A 25,491-nucleotide genomic window follows, 5' to 3' on the forward strand; every position below is an offset into this window, starting at 1 on the left:
GTGGGTTGCCATTCCCTTCTCCAGAGGATCTTCCGGACCCAGGGATCAAACCTGGGTCTCCTGCATTGCAGGCAGATTCTTTACCATCTGAGCCACCAAGGAAGTCCCAGATAAACACTATTATATATAAAAGAGATACACAACAAGGACCTACCATATAGCACAGGGAACTCTATGCAGAGAAGAGAAGAGATTGGCTTGGGGCAGGCAAGGATGAAGGGAACCTTTTGGGAAGTTGTGGCAATGATGGAAGTGAGAGGCATGAGGTAGCCTAGATCATAATCATTTCTAATTTTCATCTCCCACAATGGGCCAAGTTCACGGTCACTTCTCAAGTGGCCTCATCAAACTCATGACATGTACTGAGCTTACTGTTCACTAAATACTTTTTCCCCCCATACATGTGGCTATTAAGCCAACTGCCTTTCTACAATGACTTCTCTTCCCTGAATGAGGACATGTGAGTTAGTGAACTGAAGTCCAATTTCATCTTGTTAGATTTAGGCCATTGCGCTTAACTGTTTCCAAAATCAAAAACAGAAAACTAACAGTACCAAAAAAAAAGGGGAGTCCTGATTCTGGATTTTAACTCATCCAGACACCCACAAATTCAAGAATTTACTTGGAAAAATTCTATCAGTTTATTGATCAAAATGATAAATGGAACAAGGCTGAGGCCCTAACACATTGGTATCCCATCATCAACTTCCCTAAGATTGAAATTGAAAGACAGTACTTCTGAGTATCGCCCTTAGCTAGTTACTGCTTCACTCAGTTCTCCTATATCCCTTCTCTGTTAGTTTTAACTTGTCTGTAAGGATTGAGGTCGGCCATGGCCAACTACATTGCTGAAGTTCAGCAAATACCTGGTAGATTGTTTCCTTAAATCACCTCTCCAAGAATGGAGTTGGGCTGGCTTTAAGTGTTCTAAGAGAATCTCTACTGCCACCTAGTGATCCATGCAAATCTTTTAAGAGCTTCTATCTAGTCTTATCTTGTTCCAAAGTGACACATGCTTCACTGGAACATGCTTTACAAAGCTTACTTTTTTCCTCTTCATACAATTCAGAACAGCGTATCCCCAGATCTGGCCTTTCAACACCCATTCCACATGAGCCCTCAAAGATCATCAACCACAGAGCAGTTAAGACTATGAGATTGGACGACACAAGATTTTGATATATCATTAGTGGCCAGATGAAAATAAATGACACTTGCTCCTTAAAAGGAAAGCTATGAAAAACCTAGACAGCATATTAAAAAGCAAAAGCAAAGACATCACTTTGCTGACAAACATCCATCTAGTCAAAGCTATGGTTTTTCCAGGAGTCATGTACAGATGTGAGAGTTGGACCATAAAGAAGGCTGAGCGCCAAAGAATTGATGCCTTCGAATTGTGGTGCTAGAAAAGACTCTTGAGGGTCCCTTGGACTGCAAGATCAAACCAGTCAATCCCAAAGGAAACCAACCCTGAATATTCACTGGAAGGACTGATGCTGAAGCCGAAGCTCCAATCCTGTAGCCACCTGATGCGAAGAGCCAACTCATTGGAAAAGACCCAGATGCTGGGAAAGACTGAGGGAAGGATGAGAAGGGGGTGACACAGGATGAGGTGGTTGGATGGCATCACTGAATAGGAACAAACTCCGGGAGATAGTAAAGGACACGACAGCCTGGCATGCTGCAGTTCATGGAGTTGCAAAGAGTCAGACAACTTAGCAACTGAACAACAATGACCAAATATTGACAAAGTGGGAGAGAAGCAGGTTTGGGGAAGAAACTAAACAACTTTCCTCCAAGCCTTTCAAGAATACTAATGTGACATTTTCAAATTCTTCTAAAGCTTCTGTCTCTTCCAATGAATTTCAACTTGATCAGAATTGGAGGTGGAATACTAATTATCCAATTGTTTTGTACGTTTTCTAGAAACAGCTGTTAGCTAAGTGTGTCAAAAACTTCTCAGCCCCTCCTCTCTGAGCCAACTGTATCTTCCAACAGATGTCTGTGGAATCAAAGTACATTGTCATGTTATATTTTTTATATTAGAGTTATGACCTGCAGTGAGGAAATACACCTACCCATAGCCTGGAAGGTCTGAGGTGTATTTCTACAATGTCCTAGTATTTCTGTTCTCTCCTTTTATTCTTCACCTAAAACTAGGAAGGAGTAGACTCATACTCCTTAGACATCCTGTATTTTATGACTAATATTTGGTTTTGCAAGGTTGCTTTTTTCAACTAGTCACAACCTAGTTGTGACATCTTAAAAAATCTTAATCTTAAAACATAAAAAATCTTACCAAAATATTCAGCTTACAACATTTTCATGAAAAACTAAAGAGAACATGTGAATTCTGTATTAGTATTGTGAAATCAGAGGTGAATCTCCTTCATTCTGTGAAAATATTAAGGGCAAAAATCTACAAAAAAGGAGATTGGGTGAATCCAAGCTACTTTACAATGATGTAATGAATACAACCACCTTTGGTGATCCCATTCTCCCTGCCACAGCTATTTGACCCAACACTTTTCTGTTTTGGTTTAGATCACACTCACCTCCAGGAACAGGCTCTCTGTGGTCAGCACATGAAGTTTGATGAAGATCGTTGTGAGTGTGTCTGTAAAACGCCATGTCCCAGAGATCTCATCCAGCACCCAGAAAACTGCAGCTGCATTGAGTGCAGAGAAAGTCCGGAGAGCTGCTGCCAGAAGCACAAGATATTTCACCCAGACACTTGCAGGTGAGTGGCTTTTCACTTTTGCCTATATTTGACCCATTGACATTTAATGTAAATACTATTTAGATTCAGTGAGATTCCTTATTAAGCCAGTTTTATTCTTCAGTGCCAAGCCCCCTTTTTCATAATAAAACAGAGGTTTGGCAACTAAGTAAGCATATAGAGTGATGATTAATTGTGAAATCAAGAAAATTCTGTCTGCTGTAGCTGGCTTATGGATCTTTAGCAAAAACTAAAGTTGATGACATATACACAATTATTTCAGATCAGCTGACTCTTTAGCTTAGTCTCTCTCTTAATATAGATCGACATATGTTTATTTTTTCCTTTGAGGAAGGGGATGCCATTGGGTTTATATAACAAGAAATTTACTGATGAATAGAATGTGTAGAAGTTAGCAGTTGTGCTTTAATAACCATGTGGGATAACCAGCCACGGTTTTATGTTGACATCCTACATATGGATCTGGAAAATTTACTCTGAAAATATAATCAAATCAGAACAGAGTTTTTCCTTAGAATTTAGTCCTTGATTCTGAATTCTCATGTTTATCTTCTTTTGTAACAGCTGTGAGGACAGATGCCCCTTTCACCCCAGAACCTGTGCAAATGGAAAACTGGCATGTCCAAAGCATTGCCGCTTTCCAAAGGAGAAAAGGGCCACCTATGGGCTCCACGATCGAGAAAATCCTTGAGTTAGCCTTGATCCCCAGTTCCCTATCCATGTCATTTAAACAGCATGCTGCTTTGCCAAGTTGCTGTCACTATTCCAGGTGTTAGGAAAAAAAAATCCGTTTTACATAGTACCACGGTGAATCCCGACCGACCTTCCATTAAACAACAGCTGAGGATTCCCTGGCTCACAGCCAGATGTCTTCTAACAGAAGATGCTCTGCACACCGGGGAATGGAGAGGAAGAAATCTCCCTTACCCTCTCCCCTTTTTTTGGTGAGTGAAAAAAGTTTGATCATCATGGAGTGACAGGTACCATGTGATTGATTACTCAGAGCAGATGAGGCAATCTGCATAATTTGCATAATTTGCTAATTGCAACTCTCTTGTGAACTATTTTGATTCCTTCTTACGCAGATCTTGATGTGTATGATCAGCACTGATTATCTGATTACTGTCCAGCTTGTAGTTTTGAGTTTACCAAACTACTGTCTGTTGTTTTATATTTAAGTGTATTTAAAGAAAATAAACACATTTATTCAAGCCAGAGAATTTTGTGTGTTAATTAATATGCTGTAAATTTACTGCTGTAAATTTTATGCTAAAGAAAAAAAAATAGTTTAAAGAGAGAAAGGAATTCCGAAGTGGGGGATGTGGGAGAGACATGAACACACTAAAACTAGGTTCCAGTTTTAGGAAACCAAAGGAATAGCTCTCAGAAGGTTGAAGATTCTAAACAAGGTTGAATAAATGTGACTCAAACATCAGCTGAACTTCAGCCTTGGCTTTGAGATTCAGATTGCCTTGACTTGACCTCCAGTTGAACTTGACCTGAAGGAGGAGAGGAGAGCCCACTGACGGCGGCGCTGGCAGCTCTGGGGGTGCATGTTTCCCCCAGCCACCCCCAGCTCCGCGTTTCCGCATTTACTCGACTCTCAGTCTTATTCCTATTTCAATTCTCGCAGCCACATGATTCTGCTCTCTGTTCCACAGCTACCCAGGAAGGAAGCACAAGCCTTCTTCCTTTGCTTTTTTTCCCCAAACGCTCCCACAAATAACTTGTTGATGGCACAGACTTGACTGAAAAATGTGGTTTAACAGAGGGAATTTAGCAGCTTTAGCAGAACTAAGCTTTTTAGCCAAATAACTTAAAAACTGAGGTTCTCTCAAGCTTCTTGCATAGGTAGGTAGATAGATGCACATACACACAATCTATTACAACATTTATTGCACACTTTCATAAATAGTTGTGTTCATGTTATCTCCCCACTACGCTGTGACCTCCTTACAACTGGAAACTGTGTCCTGATCAAACTTGTGTAAGCCAAGTTTCTCAGGGTGGAGCAGTACAATAATAAGGAAACAGAGAGCAATAAACAAGTACAGCAAAAATTCCTTTTGCTTCTCCTGGAGCCGAACGATAGAATTGTTGGATCCTGGTTTCAACTGCCTGCCCTTCCTCTCTCAGGGCTCCTAAGCAGTTCCTGAATGCTCCCATCCTTGGCCTCATCATCACTGGTGTTGGTCCAATCACTCCTCTCCTGTCACTGTTCTTCTTGTCCACATTTTACGACCTTTATGTCAATGTGCCTTCTTTCTTCGAGGCGTACTATTTGATTCTCAGGCTTCTGACAGGATTCACAGGTAACTTGGTTTCTTAACTATATTAGGATTCAATTTCTTGCTTTGTCCCTTCATCCAGGTTCTACAACTCTCTCCTCAGTAGTAGTCCCTTAAATTCCCTTGAGATCTGGGGCAGCAGATGGTCCAGGGACACTGCAGAATTAAAGGAATCACTCTGCTCATCTTCACTGGAGAAAAAGAGAGGTCGAAGCTCACAGAAGAAAAGATCTGAACTGAAGGATGAGCTCTGCCAATTAATTGCATTATGAGGCCAAGCAACCTCATGGCACCTGTTTCCTCTCGGGCTAAACAGGTAGATAATCTCATCTACCTGTATCTGAGAGTTGTTAATTCATTCCATAAATGAAAACAATTTGAAAAATACAATGACCTTGACCCATTAAAGGGATTATTTCCCAAAAGAGAAACATGACTGTGAGCAAAATTCTTGGCTTATACTGGATTCCTGGATCTGCCCCAAATCACATTTTGGTTAGTGGCTCTGGCTTCCTAATTGCCATTTAGATGGAGATATTATAGGGGATTCTGGACAAAACTATGGGAGATCTGGCTTTCTACTTCCAAAACCCATCCCCCCTGATTTCTCCCCAACTTTCCACAATAACCACCAAGAGACTTACACTTGGATCTCTGAGACAGGATCTGGGCTGGGGTGGAGCTGGTCCTTAGGGCAGAGGTGGGGGAACTGGCCTTTTGCCTTATTAGAGTGCACTGGTCATTGTACAGGAATATTTGTCATACTAATAGCTTTGGAATGTGAGCTGCAATTTTTCAACTTGTAAAATTGTGTTGCAAAATAAAAATATGTGAGAAAGCCCAGAGAGCTTAAAGCAAACATAGTAAATGCCAGTGATGCATGATGCCCCTGATCATCTGAGCCACAGGGCCAGAAAATGCATTAATAGGACAGCACAGATCGTAAATCTGTGACTATAGCAGTGTGGTGGGAGGCCCTTTGGAGATGGAAACAGATTAGACAGCATAATGTTCAGAGCTGGATGAGACTAAAATACTGCCTGAGATACCTGATAAAGGAGATGACACAAATAATCCATTTTAAAGGCATTTAAGGAAAGGGTTGGATGAAAATTGTGAGCTTAATGGATTTGGTAATTTGCTCAACAAGAGGTGGACTTTGTTTAATTTACTCCTAATGTTTCATGTTACTTTACATTACTTTACCAACAAAGGTCCGTCTAGTCAAGGCTATGGTTTTTCCAGTAGTCATGTATGGATGTGAGATTTGGACTATAAAGGAAGCTGAGTGCCGAAGAATTGATGCTTTTTTACTGTGGTGTTGGAAAAGACTCTTGAGAGTCCCTTGGACTGCAAGGAGATGCAACCAGTCCATCCTAAAGAAAATCAGTCTTGAATATTCATTGGAAGGACTGATGCTGAAGCTGAAACTCCAATACTTTGGCCACCTGATGTGAAGAACCGACTCATTGGAAAAGACCTTGATGCTGGGAAAGATTGAAGGCAGGAGGAAAATGGGATTACAGAGGATGAGATGGTTGGATGGCGTTACCGATGTGATGGACAGGAGTTTGAGTAGGCTCTGGGAGTTGGTGATGGACAGGGAAGCCTGGTGTGTTGCAGTCCATGGGGTTGCAAAGAGTCGGACATGACTGAGTGACTGAACTGAACTGAACTGAATGTTTCGTGGGAACAATGTCCTGTATATAGTAGGTCCCTAATAATTATTTAGTTGATAATGAAGTATAGTATGGATTCTGTGACCAGTGAATGGAAACTCATCTACCACTGGAATGGCCAATATGAACTCTAATTCTCCAGGGCTCTCTCCAGGGGGTTTTCATGATTCAGTATCTTACCTGAGCTTCTTCACAGCATAGCCATCAACTTTCAAGAGAGCTTCCAACAGGACATACCCCAGTGTGTACGCACTTATTGAGCTTCTGCTATATCTCTTTTACTGATGTCCCACTGGCCAAGTGAGTCACATGGCCAAGCATAGAGTTGATGTGGGAGGAGGTTAGACAAGGGTGCAAATATAGGAAAATGGTTCACTGAAGGCTACCATGTCACAGTCTCCCACAGGGTTGGTTCCTGTCTACAGCCACACACAGAGACCTGTTAGTCTCTATTGTTCTACAAGAGCTGAGCTCTGGTCAGTGTCTTCCGGTTTCCACATACAGAGCCCAGGACCTGTGTTGTCTTTGTTCTGATCACTGTTCTGCATTTTGATTCTGTTTCTGATACATGGAAATGTTGAGGATCTTCTTTTACCCACAGCTATAATGTGAATTTTCTCATTTATCTATTTTTCTTTTTGAAGCTCAGTGAGAAGAGAGGAGTCTCAAAATATTAATTGAAAATGTCATCTTGGCTGTAAATCTGGCTCAACATCAAGTTCTTTTCCCTTAGTAAGATCCTCTATCAGTCTGTTCCAGCCTTCCCTGGAAATACCTTTCTCCTATATGAACCCTTTCCCTTCTCTTCCCCTATGGAGTTATACAACAGCATTCACTGGCCAGTCAATGCCTGTCTCTGTACCTTGGTCACGTTCTACTTGGAATAATCTTGCTCCCAGCAGTTGCATGAGCACTTTTTACTTCCACTGGCAGCCAGAAATACTCTGAACTCCCAGTATGTTTCTTGTATTTCTTTTGTGGTATTTATCACCTCTCACATTTTATCATAGATATTTACATATTCCTTAACTCTGTTTTGGTTTCTTGGGGATAAAGCGCATGCCCCAGGGACGGCGGAGCCTGGTGGGCTGCCGTCTATGGGGTCACACAGAGTCGGACACGACTGAAGCAACTTAGCAGCAGCAGCAGCAGCAATTTTTCCTTGCCTTGTACATAGATAGCGGATTCTCAATCCAGATGCGTTGCCTTCCCACTCCAAAATTGTCCAAGAGCTCATTTACATATGAACTTGCAAAGGGTTGAATTTCAAAGGAAGATGATATCTACTTTTATTTTATACCTTCTACACTTATAGGTCATTTTATACTACCACTGGTACTGATTGATCTCACATTCTATTATGTGCAATCAGAAGCCACTGCATGAAAGTATTTTAGTCTAATTTATTGGTTTATACAAAAATTCTCTAAAGGCATACCCTGATGCCATACATTTAGGCAGAACACTATAATTAGAATTATTCCCAGATTTACAGCTTCTTCATCCTGCTGCTACAACTTTTCTTGCCTTTTAGAAAATAGCCTTTAATGATGACCTTTGCTTAAGGTTTAACTGACTAAAAATGGAGTCTCAACCCATGTGAGATGGTGAAGCGTGTACGGAATCATGATTTATTTGCCTTTTAATGTTAAGTGCCTAGATCAGAGATGAACATGATGTTCAGTGTTTTTCGACTTTGTTGGAACTGTAAACTTTACTGGCACAGCCTGAAGGTTTCTCAACCCCCTCTGCCACAGGGACTTGGCAACAGCATGCCTTTATTAATATCTGTTTATAAAGCTCAGCCTATTCTACAGTATTTAAAATACAAAGAACCTTTCAAGAAAAGTGGATTGCTTTTTACCATTGATGAAAGGTATATAAAAGCTGAAAAAAGATGAAAAGTTTTAAAAACACACTATGTTTAATATTCCTTGTATTCCCCACAAAACCTTTTACAGAGTAGGCACTCGGTAAATGTTTGATGATAAACATAGAAAATATTTATTCTCCTTTGAAAATAACTCAAGTTTTTTTGAAGGAGTATTGATTGGCATCAGGATCTTAGAAGATTCACAGTACAATTGCCATCACTTTGCCGACAAAGGTCCGTATAGTCAAAGCTATGGTTTTTCCAGCAGTCGTGTATGGATATGAAAGTTGGACCATAAAGAAGGCTGAGTGCTGAAGAATTGATGCTTTTGAATTGTGGTGCTGGAGAAGACTCTTGAGAGTCCCTTGAACTGCAAGAAGATCAAACTAGTCAATCCTAAAGGAAATCAATCCTAAAGGAAATCAACCCTGAATATTCATTAGAAGGACTGATGCTGAAGCTCCAATCCTTTGACCACCTGATGCAAAGAGCTGACTCATTGGAAAAGATCCTGATGCTGAGAAAGATTGAAGGCAAAAGGAGAAGAGGGAGGCAGAGGATGAGATGGTTAGACAGCATTACCGACTCAATGGGCATGAATTTGAGCAAACTCCAGGAGACAGAGGACAGGGAAGCCTAGTGTGCTTCAGTCCATGGGGTCGCAAAGAGTCAGACAAGACTTAGTGATTGAACAACAACATTGTAATAAGAACTATGGCAGTGGCAAGCCAGGAGATCAACAAATGAGGATTAACCTTCAGTTATATGTTCCAAGATTTCTATCCAATAGTTATTGTCTTGATTGTTGTTGCTTAGTGGCTAAGTCATGTCCGACTCTTTTGCGACCCCATGGATTGTAGCCCGCCAGGCTCCTGTGTTCATGGGATTTCCCAGGCAAGAATCCTGGAGTGGGTTGCCATTTCCTTCTCCAGGGGATCTTCCCAACCCAGGGATAGAACCCATGTCTCCTGCAGTGGCAGACTGATTCTTTACCATTGAGCCACCAGGGAAGCCTATTGTCTCACTACCTATTGCAGATATGAAAATGAAGACCAAAACAATGCTGTACCACCTGGTACTTTTGGTCTTATCTGGGAAACCAACTGCAAATTATTAAGCTTGCATAAGTATCCTTGAGTCTTCCATAACTTTTATTCTCTGATGCTTCAATATAAACACAGAGCAGAATGTCTATTCCCACTTGAGCCTTATTCATTAAAGTTAAATCATTAATACATTTCAAAGTCTACAGCCAAAGTGCTCTATGAATTATATCAGTTCCCTGTACTTTTTAAGGTACACCTCTTGGAATTTTTTCAATACATTCAGTCAGTCAGTCAGTTCAGTCGCTCAGTCGTGTCTGACTCTTTACAACACCATGGACTGCAGCATGCCAGGCCTCCCTGTCCATCACCAACTCCTGGAGTTTACTCAAACTCATGTCCATCGAGTCAGTGATGACATCCAACCATCTCATCCTCTGTCTTCCCCTTTTCCTCCAGCCTTCAATCTTTCCCAGCATCAGGGTCTTTTCCAATGAGTCAGTTCTTCAATACATTCAATCGGGTATACATATGTGTCAGAAATTGTGCAGGCATTGAATAAATAAATTCATTAATACAACTAAAACTTACTCGATTTCTAGTACCAGGAGCAGACCTTGCCTCTGCTTACCAACAAGCAAATATAAATGCCAATTTTCAGAAAGAAGTCCATGTGAGATCCCAAGAAGACACAAGTCTCCAAGGATCAGGCTGAGGAAGAAGGCCAGGTGGAGGGGTGGGGCAGGAGGACAGGCAAACAATTTGAGTATCACCTGATAAATGTTATACCAGCATATAGCCAAAGTACTGTCAAAATACAAAAGAGGGAGGATTTAATTCCCTCTACAGATTTGGGAAAGGAGGTGAAATCTTCAGGGATGAATAGCCTTTCTACAGGCTTAAGATGAGTGCTGGTAACGACGGTGGTGATGGTGCTCAGGAAGGCATTTCCTCGGGTGGGAACTCCATGTACCAACGGTGAGGAGTGGATGGATGATCATCCGACTACTCCCACTGATTCATTAGCTTTTTGGCCAAGCACCACCATGGCCTGCTGAACCAGTCTGAGTGGGAGTTACTATTTCAGGTCTCAGATTTTTTTTCTCCAGAGTGGAGAGTTGCCACATAAAATGCAAGATGCCCAGTTAACTTTTGAATTTCAGATAAACGAGAATAACTTTTTAGTAAAGTCCCCTATATTCGGAACATACTTACATAAACATTATTTGTTTATCTGAAATTCAAATTATTAAAAACTTTGACTTTTTGTGTCTTTTACTCACTACATCAGGCAATCCTACCAGAGTGGTAAAAACCTGGCGGAGCTTCTGTAGCAGAGATGATAAACAACAAACAAAATGCAACTAGGCCCCAGCTTTCTGTAGCCCTCCCAGTCCAAGGTCTCTCCAACCGGAAGCCAGAGAGAACAGGCGTCCAGAAAAGAGACACTGTATCTAGGCAACCACGGCGCGACCTCACCTGACCATCCGCAAGATTCGGGTTAGACGTGCGGTGCATCCTGGGAGTGAGTTTTCTAAGTTCGGATTCGCCTCCAAAGGCCACGGGACTACAACTCCCAGGAGCGCCAATGGGTCGCTGCGAGGCACGCTGGGGAGTGCTGGTTTTACTCGGTTGAAGAGTCCTGGTAGGTTGCCTGTGTAGCAAGAGATCAAGGCCGATTTTTAGAGAATCGCAACATTAAGAATTCACATAAAAGGTTAAACCGAGCATTACTGCTTTCAATACAGAGAAAACAAGTCTTCCGGAACATCGTGGTGACACGTGTAGGCGCGCGCTGACGCTATATCGCACGCTGATGGGTGGGGAGTCGCTCCTGCGCGTGATTCCACTTCCTCTTTTTGATTGGCTGTCCTGTAGGTGCGACGCTCGCGCGCGGACGCCCTTGATTGGTGCCTTGGAGCTGCTGGGTGGGACTCCGGCTGCAGCCGCGGGAGGTCCGGACACTGGCGGCCATGGGACTTGCCGGTAAGTACGCGTCTGACTTCCCGTCGCCGGTCCTCTCTTCATCTTCCAAATGGGAGTGGGCTATTCTCAGGAGAGCATAGCTGGTGATGGAGGGGGCGAAGCCGACCCGGCTTGAGGCACAGGGTTCGGGGTCTAGTGGCTCGGGAGTCCAGTGCGGCTGAGGGTGCGCTGAGGCGGCCGCACTGTAGCCAGTTCCCTGTCGGCTGAGGCGGGCGGGACGAACGGCTCCGGGACCCTCAGCCTCTGTTTCCTGCTCACTTTCTGGCCGTCTTCCTCCCTTGGGTCCTGGCGAGACCCCGCCTGATGGCGGCGGGGTCGCTGACTGAGGCGGAGTCATCTCTTCCTTGGCCCTGGCGCTCTCCAGCGACCTCAGAAAGTGAAGCTGGGACGGCGCCCAGGGGGTGGGTTGGAAACATCGTCCTCTTGACCCCAATCCTCCCCCCACCCCCGGGTCACTCTAAGGCTTCCCAGAAGTCTGCTGATAATGACTGTCCAGGGACTCATTGACTGTGGCTGTGGATTTTACGGCCATCTCGTATTTGCCACTTAAGTGGCTGAGTGGGGACCTTGGACAGATCGCTCAACTTGTCATTTGGAAAATTAGAGAGTTGTTTCACTATATCTCTAAGCTTCTTTTCAGCTTTAAAATCTGTAAGATTTTGTGCTTGTACCGTTTGTTACGCTTTTACGCCATGAAGGTGTTAGGCGTGATACCCTCATAGGCAGATTGCTCACAGAACATTGCAGGTTAATGACAGAACTTTAAATGATTTCATTTGGTGCTTTACTCACTGCTTTCGTTATCATTCATCGTTTTAAATTGAATGGAACTGGAAATTCAGGTTTAAGTGAGAAACCACAGTAAGAAAACGTTATTGAAGCTACTTAACAGTACAAGCTTATCTCTTGATTTGGTAATATTGAATCTTAACTAGTAAATTCAGCTAAACAAACACTTACGGAGTATTTCTGAGACTGTGTTTAAAATAAAGATGACTTTGTTGGAGAGAATAGACTTTGCACAAGCTGTTGCTTTGCATTTTCTGAGTTTGTGGTGAGTCAGAAACTCAGATCTTTAGAATGGCTTCCCATTGTGTAGTTGAGTTTCTGGAGGCATGGAAATCTCATTTGTAAAAGTTGCGAATGAGTTTCACTTGCTTTCTCTTTAGCGTTAAAAAGTCTAAGAATCTGTAGTCATATTGAATATTTAGTGGACATTTTGCACTGATGATCTCGGGGACCCCTTAGCTGAACATTTCCTACCTCAGATGTAGAAAATGGCCCCAGATCCAGCCCATCTCTAGTTTTTATCTTTAGATTCCGAACTGAAGAAAGGGTCATTCGTGGAGGGAAGATGTACGTAACTGAAAGTTTTAAGAAATGAAAGGGACGGTTTGATTATCACCATTTTTGAATAAGGAAGGGGAAAATGAGGTCTGGCATGTGCTACAAGTGATACTTTAAAAAGTTACTCTCAAAAGACAGTTCTTACTCTGGATATATTTTAGTGTAAACCACAGAGTTAATACTAGCGAACTTGATGGGATTCATTGAGTCAATGGCTTAAGCTCTGAAGTGAGGTTAACAAGCCTTTTCTGTAAAGAGTTGCATGTCTCCTTGTCTGGATAAACTGCTTGGTTAGTATGGCAAAGTATTATTAGACTTTGGTAACAAAAATTATTTAAAATTATGTGTAGTGGTATTCTTAGATCAAAGTTAAGATATGAGGACCATTGCAGAGTCTAGTTTTGTTGTATGGCCCACAGTAAATGGTAAGCAAGTAAATGCTGTCAAATGCGTGAATACATTGTATATTTTATTTCTAGGGAGAGAGCTAACAGATTTACATTAACATTAAAACAATATGTATGTCTGGATTTGGAGTGCGGAATGCATTTTGTCTCTGAGCTGAGATCCTATCTACTCTCTCTTTCAGGTACTAGAGGACACCTGTCTTAACTGGGTTGCTCTAAGGACTAATGCCTAAACCATCTCAGCATGGCCTATAGAGGAAGAGGTGGGCGTGGCCAGCCTTCCTCGGCATCACTCTCCCGTGTCATCCCTGGAAGTCTTTCCACATTTAGGACCTGTACCCATAGTATATGCATGGTGTCGGACTTTTTCTACCCAAACATGGGAGGCGTGGAAAGTCACATTTACCAGCTCTCTCAGTGCCTGATTGAAAGAGGGCACAAGGTCATAATTGTCACCCACGCTTACGGAAATCGCAAAGGCATCCGTTACCTCACTAATGGCCTCAAAGTCTATTACTTGCCTCTGAAAGTCATGTACAACCAATCTACAGCCACGACCCTCTTTCACAGTCTGCCATTGCTCAGGTACATATTTGTTCGGGAGAGAGTCACGATAATCCATTCACATAGCTCCTTTTCTGCCATGGCCCATGATGCCCTCTTCCACGCCAAGACAATGGGCCTCCAGACAGTCTTCACGGACCATTCCCTTTTCGGATTTGCTGATGTCAGCTCGGTGCTTACAAACAAGCTTCTAACTGTGTCTCTTTGTGACACAAACCACATAATTTGTGTCTCTTACACTAGTAAGGAAAACACTGTGCTAAGAGCAGCACTGAATCCTGAAATAGTGTCCGTCATTCCTAATGCCGTAGATCCTACTGACTTCACTCCAGACCCATTTAGAAGGCATGATAGTATAATAACTATTGTTGTTGTCAGCAGACTTGTTTACAGAAAAGGTAATGAAATGATAGCTACAATTGTACTGCACAGCCTTTTTTTCCTTGTAGAAAGCTGTTGAATATCTGTTATAATGATTGTTGGGCTTCTCATTTTGTTTTACGGTTTTATTTTATAACTACTTATGTGTTAAATATAGTAAAGAAGGGTCTAACATGTTTTATACATCCTAAAGGAGAAATTTCTGGAACAGTGGTAAATACTATTCCTACCCTTACCCCCTACCTTTGATGTTTTAATAGTTAAAGAAAAAACAATAACCTGATGCTGTTTAATAGTTCGGGTCTGTTGAAAATTTCCCTACATATACAGTGAGAAGTACAGGGCCCAGCACACCACATAACCCTTTATTTTCATTGCAGATATTTTGAAAGCTAAGAAAATCACAAGGGTGAAAACTAATATCAGCTGTAACCATGTGATTCAGGGATGACCCTAATGAATGTTTTGATTTATAGCTTTCCTGTCGTTTTTAATTCATTTACTCAGAGTCAGTCAGCTTGTTCTGCACATTGCCATATCTGTAGCTTGCTTATTTCCTTTCAGTGTAGATAAGACAATAATGTATTGGCAGGTAAGTTATGAAGAAAGGGGAATTAGGTGGCCCAAAATCCTATCCTGGTTCCATCCTGCTGTGTCATCAATGACAAGCTACTTCACATCTCTGAGTCTCACTTTTTTCGTTTTGTGTGATTAGAGCAGCAGTGGTAGTCTTGTGAGGTTCAGTGATGGCTCCTATAAAGTACTCGGGAAGGGTCTGCTGTGCTCAGAGAGGATGGTTTCAGTGCCTCTGCAGCATTTCATGGATACCACCGCCTCGCTGACTGAAAGTCTGAAGCAGTCCGGTTATTCAAAACATAAATGGTCTTCTGGATGGTATCAGAAAACCAATTGTCAGCAATCAAAATTGTCACTAAAAGTAGGGAATTGTTAAAAAGATAATATGTAACCACCCTTTTAAATATTTGAATTTACTCAAAATACTGTTACCATGCACTGAATTGCCAATGATAAGATGTAGGCCTGTAGGCTTAAGAGTACTGGTCCACTGGTTTGAGCTGAATCATCTTACTTGCACAGTCACCTTCAAGAAGCATAATTTACAGTTGCCAGTTGGGGTCTCTTATGTGTGATGAGAACCTAAAGGCATGTGAAGTGATGTACCTCTGGATTTTTCATTTGTTTTTGATCTTACACAGTGGTTCAGGATACCCCCTGATCTGACAAGGACTTTTTCTATGTCTTGACTGAATGTTGCAGACTGTTCAGCTTAGCTTCACAGAAACTCATTTTGTCCGTTTATGTGCTATTTAATTAGGTAAGCCAAATACAGTAACAAGTGCTGCTGCTGCTGCTAAGTCGCTTCAGTCGTGTCCGACTCTGTGTGACCCCATAGACGGCAGCCCACCAGGCTCCGCCATCCCTGGGATTCTCCAGGCAAGAACACTGGAGTGGGTTGCCATTTCCTTCTCCAGTGCATGAAAGGGAAAAGTGAAAGTGAAGTCGCTCAGTCGTGTCCGACTCTTAGCGACCCCATGGACTGCAGCCTACCAGGCTCCTCCGTCCATGGGATTTTCCAGGCAAGAGTACTGGAGTGGGGTGCCAGTGCCTTCTCCGAGTAACAAGTGCAGTTGGCATCAAACAGATTTGTGGAGAAATGCAGCTGATTCCTGGTAAGCATGCAGCTCAGCGGTGGGATCCAAAGTGTCCCAGTGCACTGGGGAGTGCAGATGTGGGCCTTGGTCAGAATGGTTTAGGAATGGAGAGTCTTAGTCTGGGGTAATCCGATAAACCGAGGTTGGTGAGAAAACCACTGAACTGTGTTTTGAGGGGTGAAGGCAGTGGCATGCTTTCATTCTTTACTTGAAGAAGATGTGAATGGAGCAGCATTCTGTGTTCCAATCCCTCTTGGGATATTGGTGATGAGTTTATGCCTGTTTTGTTTTTTAGCAAATACTATACCCTGGTGACATAGCCAGCTAAGAAAGCGTATGATGCATACATGGTCAGGGATCAGAGCAGAATTAACTTACCTGTTCGAAGATTGAACCTGGTACCTTTACCTCACTAATTGTGGTATTTTAACCAGCTGAGCTAACCAACAGCAGGTATAGCCTTTCCTGTTCTCAGTTCAATAATTTAAAAAAAAAAATTTATCAAACCCTCTCCATTTGCCAGAAACATTCTAAGACAGAACAGCCATATCTGTAGCCCCAAAGTGGTTGGTTATGTTAATGGCCTGTTAATTACTAATAAATTAATTTCTTTAGAAGGTGTTCATTTGGACCAGATATCAAAGGCCACTGGAACGTATTAAGTAAGAGGATAAATCAAAGTTCCTACCTCCCAGGATTCCTGGCCGGCCTCTTTCCTCTCCTGTTGAGCCTGTTTTGCTCCTAAGCAGGGTTTCACGGGTCTCCTGTGCATGTGCAGGCATGCCCCACTTCTGGCTCTAGTGGTAATGATGACTTAAACATTTATATTCTGCAGTTGGTAAAGCCTGTGCATGGTACAGTACCTCACTTGACCCTCCCAACTGTAGTGTAGATGTTACCTGCATGTAACAAAGAAACCGAGTCTCAGAGAGGGTAAGTAACTCACCCAGGTTACACAGTAAGTAATAGAGATAACCAGCCTGAGTTGAGCTCTTCTCAAGTTAAGGTCTCCTTTTCCCTCTATCCTCAGCCCAGCCATTATCCTAGGTATAGATTCAGAAAGTTCTTTAAAATACTGTTAGACTATGCTTTAGAAGAACTTTGAATCAGAAATTTTCTTGTCCATTTTGTGTGAATGTGGCAGTTGAAAGTCCTTTTGTGTGTTTCGTTACATTAGGCTCTTGGTAGAGGTACCAGAGCATTTTTTTATTTGTGGGGAGCACTCAGTAAATGTTAGCTGTTGTTAGGAATTCCGATTATTATTCTAGATGTTGTGTTTTTGTTTTTCATTTAAAGAATGGATTCTTAATCTTTGTATTAGAAGAGAGAGGGGAAGGAGTTATAGGAGGCTGATTGTTAGAAGTCAGTAAAACGTCTGGTTTATCTAGAAATCCAGTTGATGTGCTTGATAATACACTTGAAACAGATAGCTAAGATTTTAATGAGAAGGTTTAATAATTCATAAATGCCACATGTGAGTTTGCTAATGCAGTCATATTTTGAAAATACTAGCAGAGTTTATTTAGTCCTACTTTGAATTATTTAATTAAAATGAACCTTTGTTATTTCTCCTACCATCTTTTTAATAATCTGCCTATATTTGGGAAGAGTCATTGAAGTGCAGTTCTTGTGTATGTGTCTGTGTGCACTTTTTAAGCTTTAATTGACTTATTTTACATTTACTTTTGAATGTGTATGGTTTGTCATTGTTAATGAGCTAAATTCTCAAACATCACTACTGCTGTCTCTTTGTATAGCCACTTTTCAGACTAGTAGAGCATAAATTACTTTGCTGCTTTTTATTACCTGAAGTTGTATTTACATATTATGAGAAAGTATTTCATTAAAAGGAAAGAAAGGACCAAGATACACCCTTTTGTTCTATAGACTGTAATGATCTGGCACGTGAGGTACTGCCACCTTCATCCACTGTCATTTGGGGCAAGTGGGCTATCACAGGTTCAGATGGACTATTATTATAAATTTTGCTAGTACCATAGTGTTCACTGCAAAATCCTGTGTACAAACTGCATTCTCAACAAAACGGAGGCAGCAGTTATGTTTTGCTGCTTAGCCCTTTCCTATAGTAGGAGGTAGAATCACAGTTCAGTAGAATTTTGTGGTTGAAAGAGACTTTGGACTTTAGGTACAGTGGTCTCTTCATTTTCTATATCAGGAAACTTTCCCATTGTCAAAGACCTTGCTCGTACAAAGGCTGAAACAAGACCCAGATCTCCAGTCAGCTCTCCTGTTCTGTAGAAAAATTTAACTGAAATGTTAGCTACCTCTAATGCCTTTTTTAGTCACAGGTGTGTAATCACAGGTGAATAACTTGAATGCTATTAAAACAGAATAGTCCACGAACTGAGTGGGTAGAAGGTAACAATGGGTGTCCGTGTATATATCTTCCAGAATTCTTGGGGGACCCCTTATAGTTTGTGAGTGATTCCACCATTCTAGGAAAAAGTTAAGGGAATTTGTTTGTCTGCTTATGTAAGCTAATAATTTTCAAAGTGAGTGGATTCTCAGTTCTGATAAAAATTTTAAGTTTAATTAACATCTCCAACATTCAACTTTATGTTTTCAGGGACCGATTTACTTAGTGGTATAATACCTGAACTCTGTCAGAAATATCCTGATTTAAAATTCATAATTGGAGGAGAGGGACCAAAGAGAATCATTTTGGAAGAAGTACGGGAAAGATACCAGCTCCATGACAGGTATTGATGGATTCCATATTGTCTTGGGTGAGAAAATATCTTTTACCTAAATTTGATTTTGGTTTCATGCCTGCATTAAGTGGGCTGCTTCTGCTATATGTACTTGATAAAACAAAGTAATGCAAAGCGTATTTTAAAAAATTATATAAATGGGAAACCCTAGATAGGGTATTCATAAATTTTTTGTTAGCCAGTATTATTTGACTTTAGGGGACACTGGTTGGGGCACCCAAGAATGCACAAAAAAATAACCACTTTGATTGGAAATGTTTGCAGATTCTCAAGCCATACTGAGTTGTGATTTAAATAGCTTGGCCCAAATCATGTAAATTGCTCTGCACATACAGATTCAAACATTTCTCTTCCTTGTTAACTTAGATAACATGTGAGCTGTGTGCATGTGAAGCCTCAGTTTAAAAGAGACATTTTCCTATTTAGAAATGATACTTTAACATTTACACATCAAAGTGTATTAATATTTTCATGAAATGCAAACTAATTTTAGAGAGGATGAAATTTGATCTGTGACAAAAGTTAGAAATATGTATAGCTGTATGAGTTTTAACCAAACAGTTTTATACGACTTTTAGATCAGAGTTGGGTGATACCAGTCTTTTGAGATGGAAAACCGTAGAAGCTTATGAATGGTATTTCTTTTATACCATGATTGTTACTCCTCTCTTTCTTCTCTTGTTTCAAAAATCAGAGTGCGTCTCTTGGGAGCCTTAGAACACAAGGATGTTAGAAATGTCTTAGTTCAAGGACATATTTTTCTTAATACTTCTCTTACGGAAGCGTTCTGCATGGCGATTGTGGAGGCAGCCAGTTGTGGTTTACAGGTAAAAAGCTTGGAGGGCTTATTACATTGTTGGGGTTTCTGCATGTGTATTTTGAAAAATAATCAGTTGCAGTCTGTTACATTTTTTTAAGTTGGTTTTGCTTGTTTACCTGAGAGATGAATTCTGGTGGATCACATTTTTTGTTTTGTTTTGTTTTTCTTTTTAAGGTTGTAAGTACCAGGGTTGGTGGAATTCCTGAAGTACTTCCAGAAAATCTTATCATTTTATGTGAGCCTTCTGTAAAATCTTTGTGTGAGGGATTGGAAAAAGCTATTTTCCAACTGAAGTCAGGAGCATTGCCACCTCCAGAAAATATCCATAACATTGTAAAGACTTTCTACACCTGGAGGAACGTTGCAGAGAGAACTGAAAAAGTACGTCACGTGCTAGAGAAGGGTATTTGAAGATTGTGTCTGGAATTCTTACCTGATGTTTCACATACACATTTACTTCTTTTATATAGGTTTACCATTTCTGCTCTATTGCTTAAATTTATGAAGTCTCTTTCCAAATGAGACTTCCTTTTGTATATACTAGGCTAAGTTTCTAGTCAAATCATTGCCTTTGACATCTGAAAAATAGTAATGCAGTATCTAGACCTTTCATTAAACTGGCCATATAAGAGTTACAGATTTTTCTAGAAGTCAAAACAATTAGAGGCAAAACTAATATTAAAATCTACTTTTAGACATTTTCTTGAGGCTGTTTATAATTCTAAAGCATATAGGTCTATTAGAAAATACCTGGTTTTGCTTAGCCCAGTTGTGGCAACTTTGTAACTTACAAATACTTAATTCAGGCTACTTCCTAAACCTTGTGTGGCTCTTGCTAGCTGCTGTGATTTTTTTTTTTTTACTGAAAGATTTTTGCATCTTTGGGCTGATGGGGAACATAGTAAGTTAGAATTCCAAATGCACATGACAAACGTAGTAGGATCACAAATAGAAAGCAGCAGTAGAGAATTTCCAAAAGGACAGGTGCAGGAAATAGGTTAATGTCCTTAGGTGGGAGAGTACAGTTGTGGGAAATGCCTCCTTATTTTGAGGTCGGTACTTCAGTTATTCTACTCAATTTCGTCCTTGTTTAACTGCCTCTCATTGCTTTGTCTGCCTCCTGCCTCTTATTACAACATGACAAGCTGAATGGAAATGCTGTGCTTCTTAGTATTTGGAAACTGCAGAAAGACAGTTGGTTGGGAGCCTGGAGAAGATAGTGCTGGGTACTCTTACTGTATTCAGTGGAGCAACTAGTTTCTAGCCCAGAGTTGGGAGCTAGATAGAGCTGAGTAAGCAGAAAGGCTTTCTTGTGGTTTGTTTTTAATATAATTGCTTTACAATGTTGTGTTAGTTTCTGCTATACAATAAAGTAATTCAGCTATATGCATACATATATCCGCTCCCTCCCACTCAACCCCTCTAAGTCATTACAGAGTCTTAACTGGCTTAAATTGTAAATTCCCATACATAAGGTGAGCCCGTATTTGAATGGAAGTGCAATGAAACTCTCCAAAAATTGTCATACACATTTTCCATTGAAACATGAGATATTTGCACTAACAAACAGATTTGACTGAAATAACCCTGAGATATTTTCTAAGTTAACTCCACCAGTGACTCCACCAGTTTGAAGTAACTACATTTCCTTGTTTTCCTGTGGAACTTGGGGCACAGCACTGAGTGCTGGCTTGGAGTGCGTGGCAGAATTGTCTCCGGAGCCCTGTCAGGCTCTGTTCATTCTGTTTTCCTGTGCCCCTGCCACTGCTGGATTCTCACAGGACCCTTTGTGGGGGGTTAGGGGCAGAATTCGGGAGTGGTGGGCAGGGATATTTGGTTAGGCAGATTTTCTTAGGCCCACCCTGACTGAGAACCATAGCTCTAATTGTGCCTTACCTTTTGAATCAACATGTAAACCTCAGAAGTTGGCCCTATTATACATAACAAGTTCAGGGGCAAAGAACTATGGTGACAGTTTTTCAGCCTATGTTAAAGGAGTGAATTAGGGTTTTATTTAAACCACAAAGTGTCCTTCAGTTACGCTTAAAGTAATAGTAGAACATCTGTATTGTTTTCAGTTTTACACTCTATGACGGTTTATAGTATACATGCAAAGAAGAAAGTGAATCCTTATCGCTAATGGATTGTCAAGTCTGTCATTGTCTCCATAGTAGCAAAGTATTATTTTGTCACTTGAGATCATAAGTTAACTGACCTAGAAATAAAGGTGGACATACGGGTGAGTTTCTAGTTGCTCTTTTAATTCTACCTGTTTCACACAGGATGTTTGATCCCTTTCAACTCCTTAGTTTAACTGCTATTTAGAAAAATTAATCAAGAAATTAAATTGGCGTTTGTGCTGGAAACATACTTTTTCAGTTACAATTCACCACTCAGTGTAATGCTTGACATTTGTTGTTCAGTCGCTAAGTTGTGTCTGCCACTTTGTGACCCTGTGGATTGCAGCATGCCTGGCTTCCCTGTCCTTCACTGTCTCCTGAAGTTGGCTTAAATTCCTGTCCATTGAGTCAGTGATGCTATCTAACCATCTCCATTTCCTGGAGGAGGAAATGGCAAACCACTCCAGTGTTCTTGCCAGGAGAACCCCCGTGAACAGTATGAAAGTGCTCCACATAATTCTAACTAAAGTGTATTCCAAATGTCCTCAGGGTAGAGGAGCTAGACAAAAACAGCCCGTACCTTTCAGAGACCATTGACCTTTAGAACTTGCTCTGCACATCAGAACTTTCCTGAGGTCAAAAGGAGATAGTTTACAGATCTGATAACGGGAGAATGAGCACGAGTAATGCCCAAGTGCGGTTAAAAAACACGAAGGCCGGCCCCTTTTATGTGGTTGAAGTAACTTCAGAGAGCTTTTTTTTTTTTTTTTTAATATTTCAGAGTTTAGTGCTTAGCAGTTCTTTAAAAAAGCAAGCCATCTACTACCAATTCTCAGCAGTGAACTTTATTTGCCGGTGTTTGGCCTGTCCCATCTACCCAAATTTCCTCCATCCCTTTCCCCTCCTTTTGTTTGGCATCCATGAAATGTCTCTATTTTCTCCTTGCCTGTGCACAGCAACTCAGCCTCTCATGGCTGTGGAGAGAAGAGCCTCTCTGAACCCATAGATTGTAACTCTCTGGTGGTAGTTGAATCAAGGAGTCTTAAAGGGCCAGTCCTGCTTTTGGAAGTCACTGCTGAATTAAGTATGGCCTCGACAGAGGCGGCCCCAAAAGCCATTCCAGCTTCTCAGGACTGGAATTCTCCTAGTTGGTTAAATATTGATGGGGATCCCCTAGGGCACAGGAGCCATGGTAGAGTCATCTGGGTGTCCCAGGGTAAATATACCCCAGTGATTTGACCAGAGGAGGCACTCCATAAGTGAATCAAGTGACAGTACTTAGTGTAAGCAGTTTCATTCATCACATCTTTACTGTAACAACAGTGAAATGTAAGTGCCTCCTGTTTACATCTAAAGCACTTCTGACCTGTGCAGGTCGTCGTTTTGTTGCAGCCTGCGATGTTGTGCTCATTTTTGGTTCTCTCCCACCAGGTGTACGACCGAGTGGCAGGAGAAGCTGTGTTACCCATGGACAAACGGCTGGACAGACTCATCTCTCACTGTGGCCCCGTGACAGGCTGCATTTTTGCTCTGTTGGCTGTATTCAACTTTCTCTTCCTCATTTTCCTGAGATTGGTGACTCCAGATTCTTGCATTGATGTTGCAATAGATGCCACAGGGCCAAAGGGTGCCTGGACTCATCGATATCCTTATAGTAAAAGGGGGGCTGAGAATACTGAGCTGTCTAAAACAAGGTAGAAGAAAGCCTGAATTGTGAGATTTTCATTACTTGTAATAGTTCTGTTAAGACTATTGAAAATAACCTTGCTTTTTTTCTTTTTCATTTTAAACTTAATTTAGTAAGTTATGCTACCTCTATATCATTCGATGTTTTATTTTGAGGAAAGATAAACACTTATGCAATTCCTGAGTGTTGAAACTCCTTGCACTTATTTAAAATTTAGGAAGAGAGCATTGAAGCCACTCAGGTATGCAATTTTTCAGACTACTGAAATCCCTCTAGCAGAGATGTTTTAACGTTATATTTTGGGAGCTTTGGGTGCCGAAGGGCCAAATGTTTCCTGGGCATTTTTTGACCAGTTTTAAATGTTCTACCATTAGACATTCACCAGATGTTTACAGGTTTTCTTTAGGGAATTACAACAACTCTATGAACTATTTTTTAAGTCATGTTCATACTACGTTTATTAGACATTGAAGTCATGTTCGTAACTTATTTGGTACACTCAGTAAGTGTTCCATATAATCAGGTTTCTTGAGTAAAATGGGCTGTCAGCAACCAGCCTGTTTGAAGCACCTGTCACGTGTTGAACTAGATGCTTCCTGCATTAGGAACCAGGGGATGCATTCATTCCTTGTTGATCACTCAAATAAATGGCTCACTTTGTCATAGTCATATTTGACATGAAGTGGTAAGATATCCACCACGCCAAAAATGCTGATGGTTTTTAATGCCAGGAAAAAATCGCCTGCATACTCCGAGTTCTTCTCTGATCCTGTTGGATGCATTCTCTTAGGTCAAGCCTTCGTCTTCAGTTGTATGTTTGAAAATGCTTCTTTTTAAATAGTAGGGACCGATCCCACTGTTGATGATAGTGCAGAGAAACCCTCACGTCTCTCAGTGCATAATTTAGTCCTCTGTCAATGCCTTCGTGTTTTCCGAGCAGAATGTACGAGGTGTGCCATCTCAAAATCAGCTGCTACCCTGGATCTTTGATAGAAGTCACCTCCCTTCACTTGTGGCCTAGCTGATGCCTGATAAGTATTGTCAGTATGCAGAAGTCTTGACCCCAGAATGTTATGTTTGTAGCCAGTTGAGTCTGAAAATTTTAGGAACACAGTCTCTTTGTGGATGGATGTTTTTAACTATAATCGTTGTTGCCCAGAGCCATGGGTTTTTAAACCCCAAATTATCCACATGGTGTGTCTTATTAATTCTTTGAACTCCTTATTAGAATAAATTTTTGTGATAAAGGACTGTGAAGTCACAAGAATGAGGCACTGTGGACGCACTAGTTAGATGCTGGCAGTATTGTGATTCTTTACAGGATTTTTTTAATGACAACATTCACAGAACTTTTAAAAAAGTATCTTAACATGTCTGTTAGTTGGTTGCCTCTGATAACATAAGAAATATATTTGTGTTTTGTACTAAAACACAGATGCAAGAGTACAGTTTTTAATATCTAGAAGTTAGGGGTTCTTTCTTTAAAGAAAAACAGACTGACCCAAACCATTCAATCTCACTGGGATTTTTAGGCATAGAAACTGAATCATATAAATAAGAAATAAACAGTGCCAGTATTCATGATAAAGCGGGGAACTATATAATATTTGGATTTATTCTGTTTGTTAATTTTTAAAGGCATACTCCTGTTTTTTCTTGTGTTTTATTTTTTTCTTAGCTTTTTTTTCTTCAAAATTATCATTTAACTGTTAAACTGCCATTTATTTCACATGGAAATAGGATTTAACATTCTTGCATGAAAAATATGTAAGTTGCATATTTTCCTTATTTTTTCCTTTAATAAGTGGAAGTAAATTTGCTTGTTCCAGTACATCTGAATTTTCAGGCTTCCTGAATACCTTAATTGTAACTGTCAGTGTTGCACTGGTCAATATGTGGAAACATATTGTTCTACCCTGCTACTTAACATTTATTTGAAAGTGAACTTGCAGTGATAAGGAATATATGAAAAATATATTGTGTTTCTTTTGATGTTGCAAAAAGTAGCACATGTAAAACTGATTTATAAAAACACGCTACCTGTCCAAAAATAAAGACCAAAATGACATTTTGACATTTTTCTGAATTTGCATTGTTTGAGAAACAGAGTATTATTAACTAGTTGAGCAATACTCCCCCCCACCTACCTAC

At 40.8% G+C, this 25,491-nt stretch overlaps 4 protein-coding genes across 5 annotated transcripts in view; 3 read left to right on the plus strand and 1 right to left on the minus strand.

Annotated features, from left to right (window-relative positions):
- Positions 1 to 3,955, plus strand: part of VEGFD (vascular endothelial growth factor D) — a 46,000-nt gene extending 42,045 nt beyond the window's left edge. The window contains exons 6-7 of the mRNA XM_081565285.1: positions 2,545 to 2,740; positions 3,305 to 3,955. Coding sequence (XP_081421411.1) covers positions 2,545 to 2,740; positions 3,305 to 3,431 — 323 coding nt within the window. The 3' untranslated portion in view covers positions 3,432 to 3,955. The remainder of the gene's footprint in view (positions 1 to 2,544; positions 2,741 to 3,304) is intronic.
- LOC145536265 (uncharacterized) overlaps positions 1 to 13,343 on the minus strand; it is a 60,411-nt gene extending 47,068 nt beyond the window's left edge. Inside the window, exons 1-2 of one of the 2 annotated variants that reach the window (XM_081565298.1) lie at positions 11,103 to 13,343; positions 8,096 to 8,950 (exon numbers count right to left, since the gene is read on the minus strand). In XM_081565298.1, the coding sequence (XP_081421424.1) occupies positions 11,425 to 11,946 (522 nt within the window). In that variant the 5' untranslated portion in view covers positions 11,947 to 13,343 and the 3' untranslated portion in view covers positions 8,096 to 8,950; positions 11,103 to 11,424. Of the gene's footprint in view, positions 1 to 8,095; positions 8,951 to 11,102 lie in introns of those variants that run through there. The other variant, XR_014075726.1, reaches the window with a different exon arrangement.
- On the plus strand, positions 11,554 to 25,414 carry PIGA (phosphatidylinositol glycan anchor biosynthesis class A). Its single transcript, XM_081565284.1, is given in 8 exon segments — positions 11,554 to 11,609; positions 13,546 to 14,325; positions 16,817 to 16,887; positions 16,890 to 16,914; positions 18,569 to 18,701; positions 19,408 to 19,540; positions 19,708 to 19,914; positions 23,085 to 25,414. Coding segments are annotated over 7 exon segments (1,554 nt in total). The 5' UTR covers positions 11,554 to 11,609; positions 13,546 to 13,607; the 3' UTR covers positions 23,352 to 25,414.
- ASB11 (ankyrin repeat and SOCS box containing 11) overlaps positions 23,503 to 25,491 on the plus strand; it is a 43,520-nt gene continuing 41,531 nt past the window's right edge. The window contains exon 1 of the mRNA XM_081565289.1: positions 23,503 to 25,107. The gene's annotated coding sequence lies outside the window, so the exon portion shown is untranslated. The remainder of the gene's footprint in view (positions 25,108 to 25,491) is intronic.

Source organism: Giraffa tippelskirchi, chromosome X (genome assembly GCF_054371585.1).
Source record: "Giraffa tippelskirchi isolate mGirTip1 chromosome X, T2T-mGirTip1v1.2.pri, whole genome shotgun sequence".
Taxonomy (NCBI): domain Eukaryota; kingdom Metazoa; phylum Chordata; class Mammalia; order Artiodactyla; family Giraffidae; genus Giraffa; species Giraffa tippelskirchi.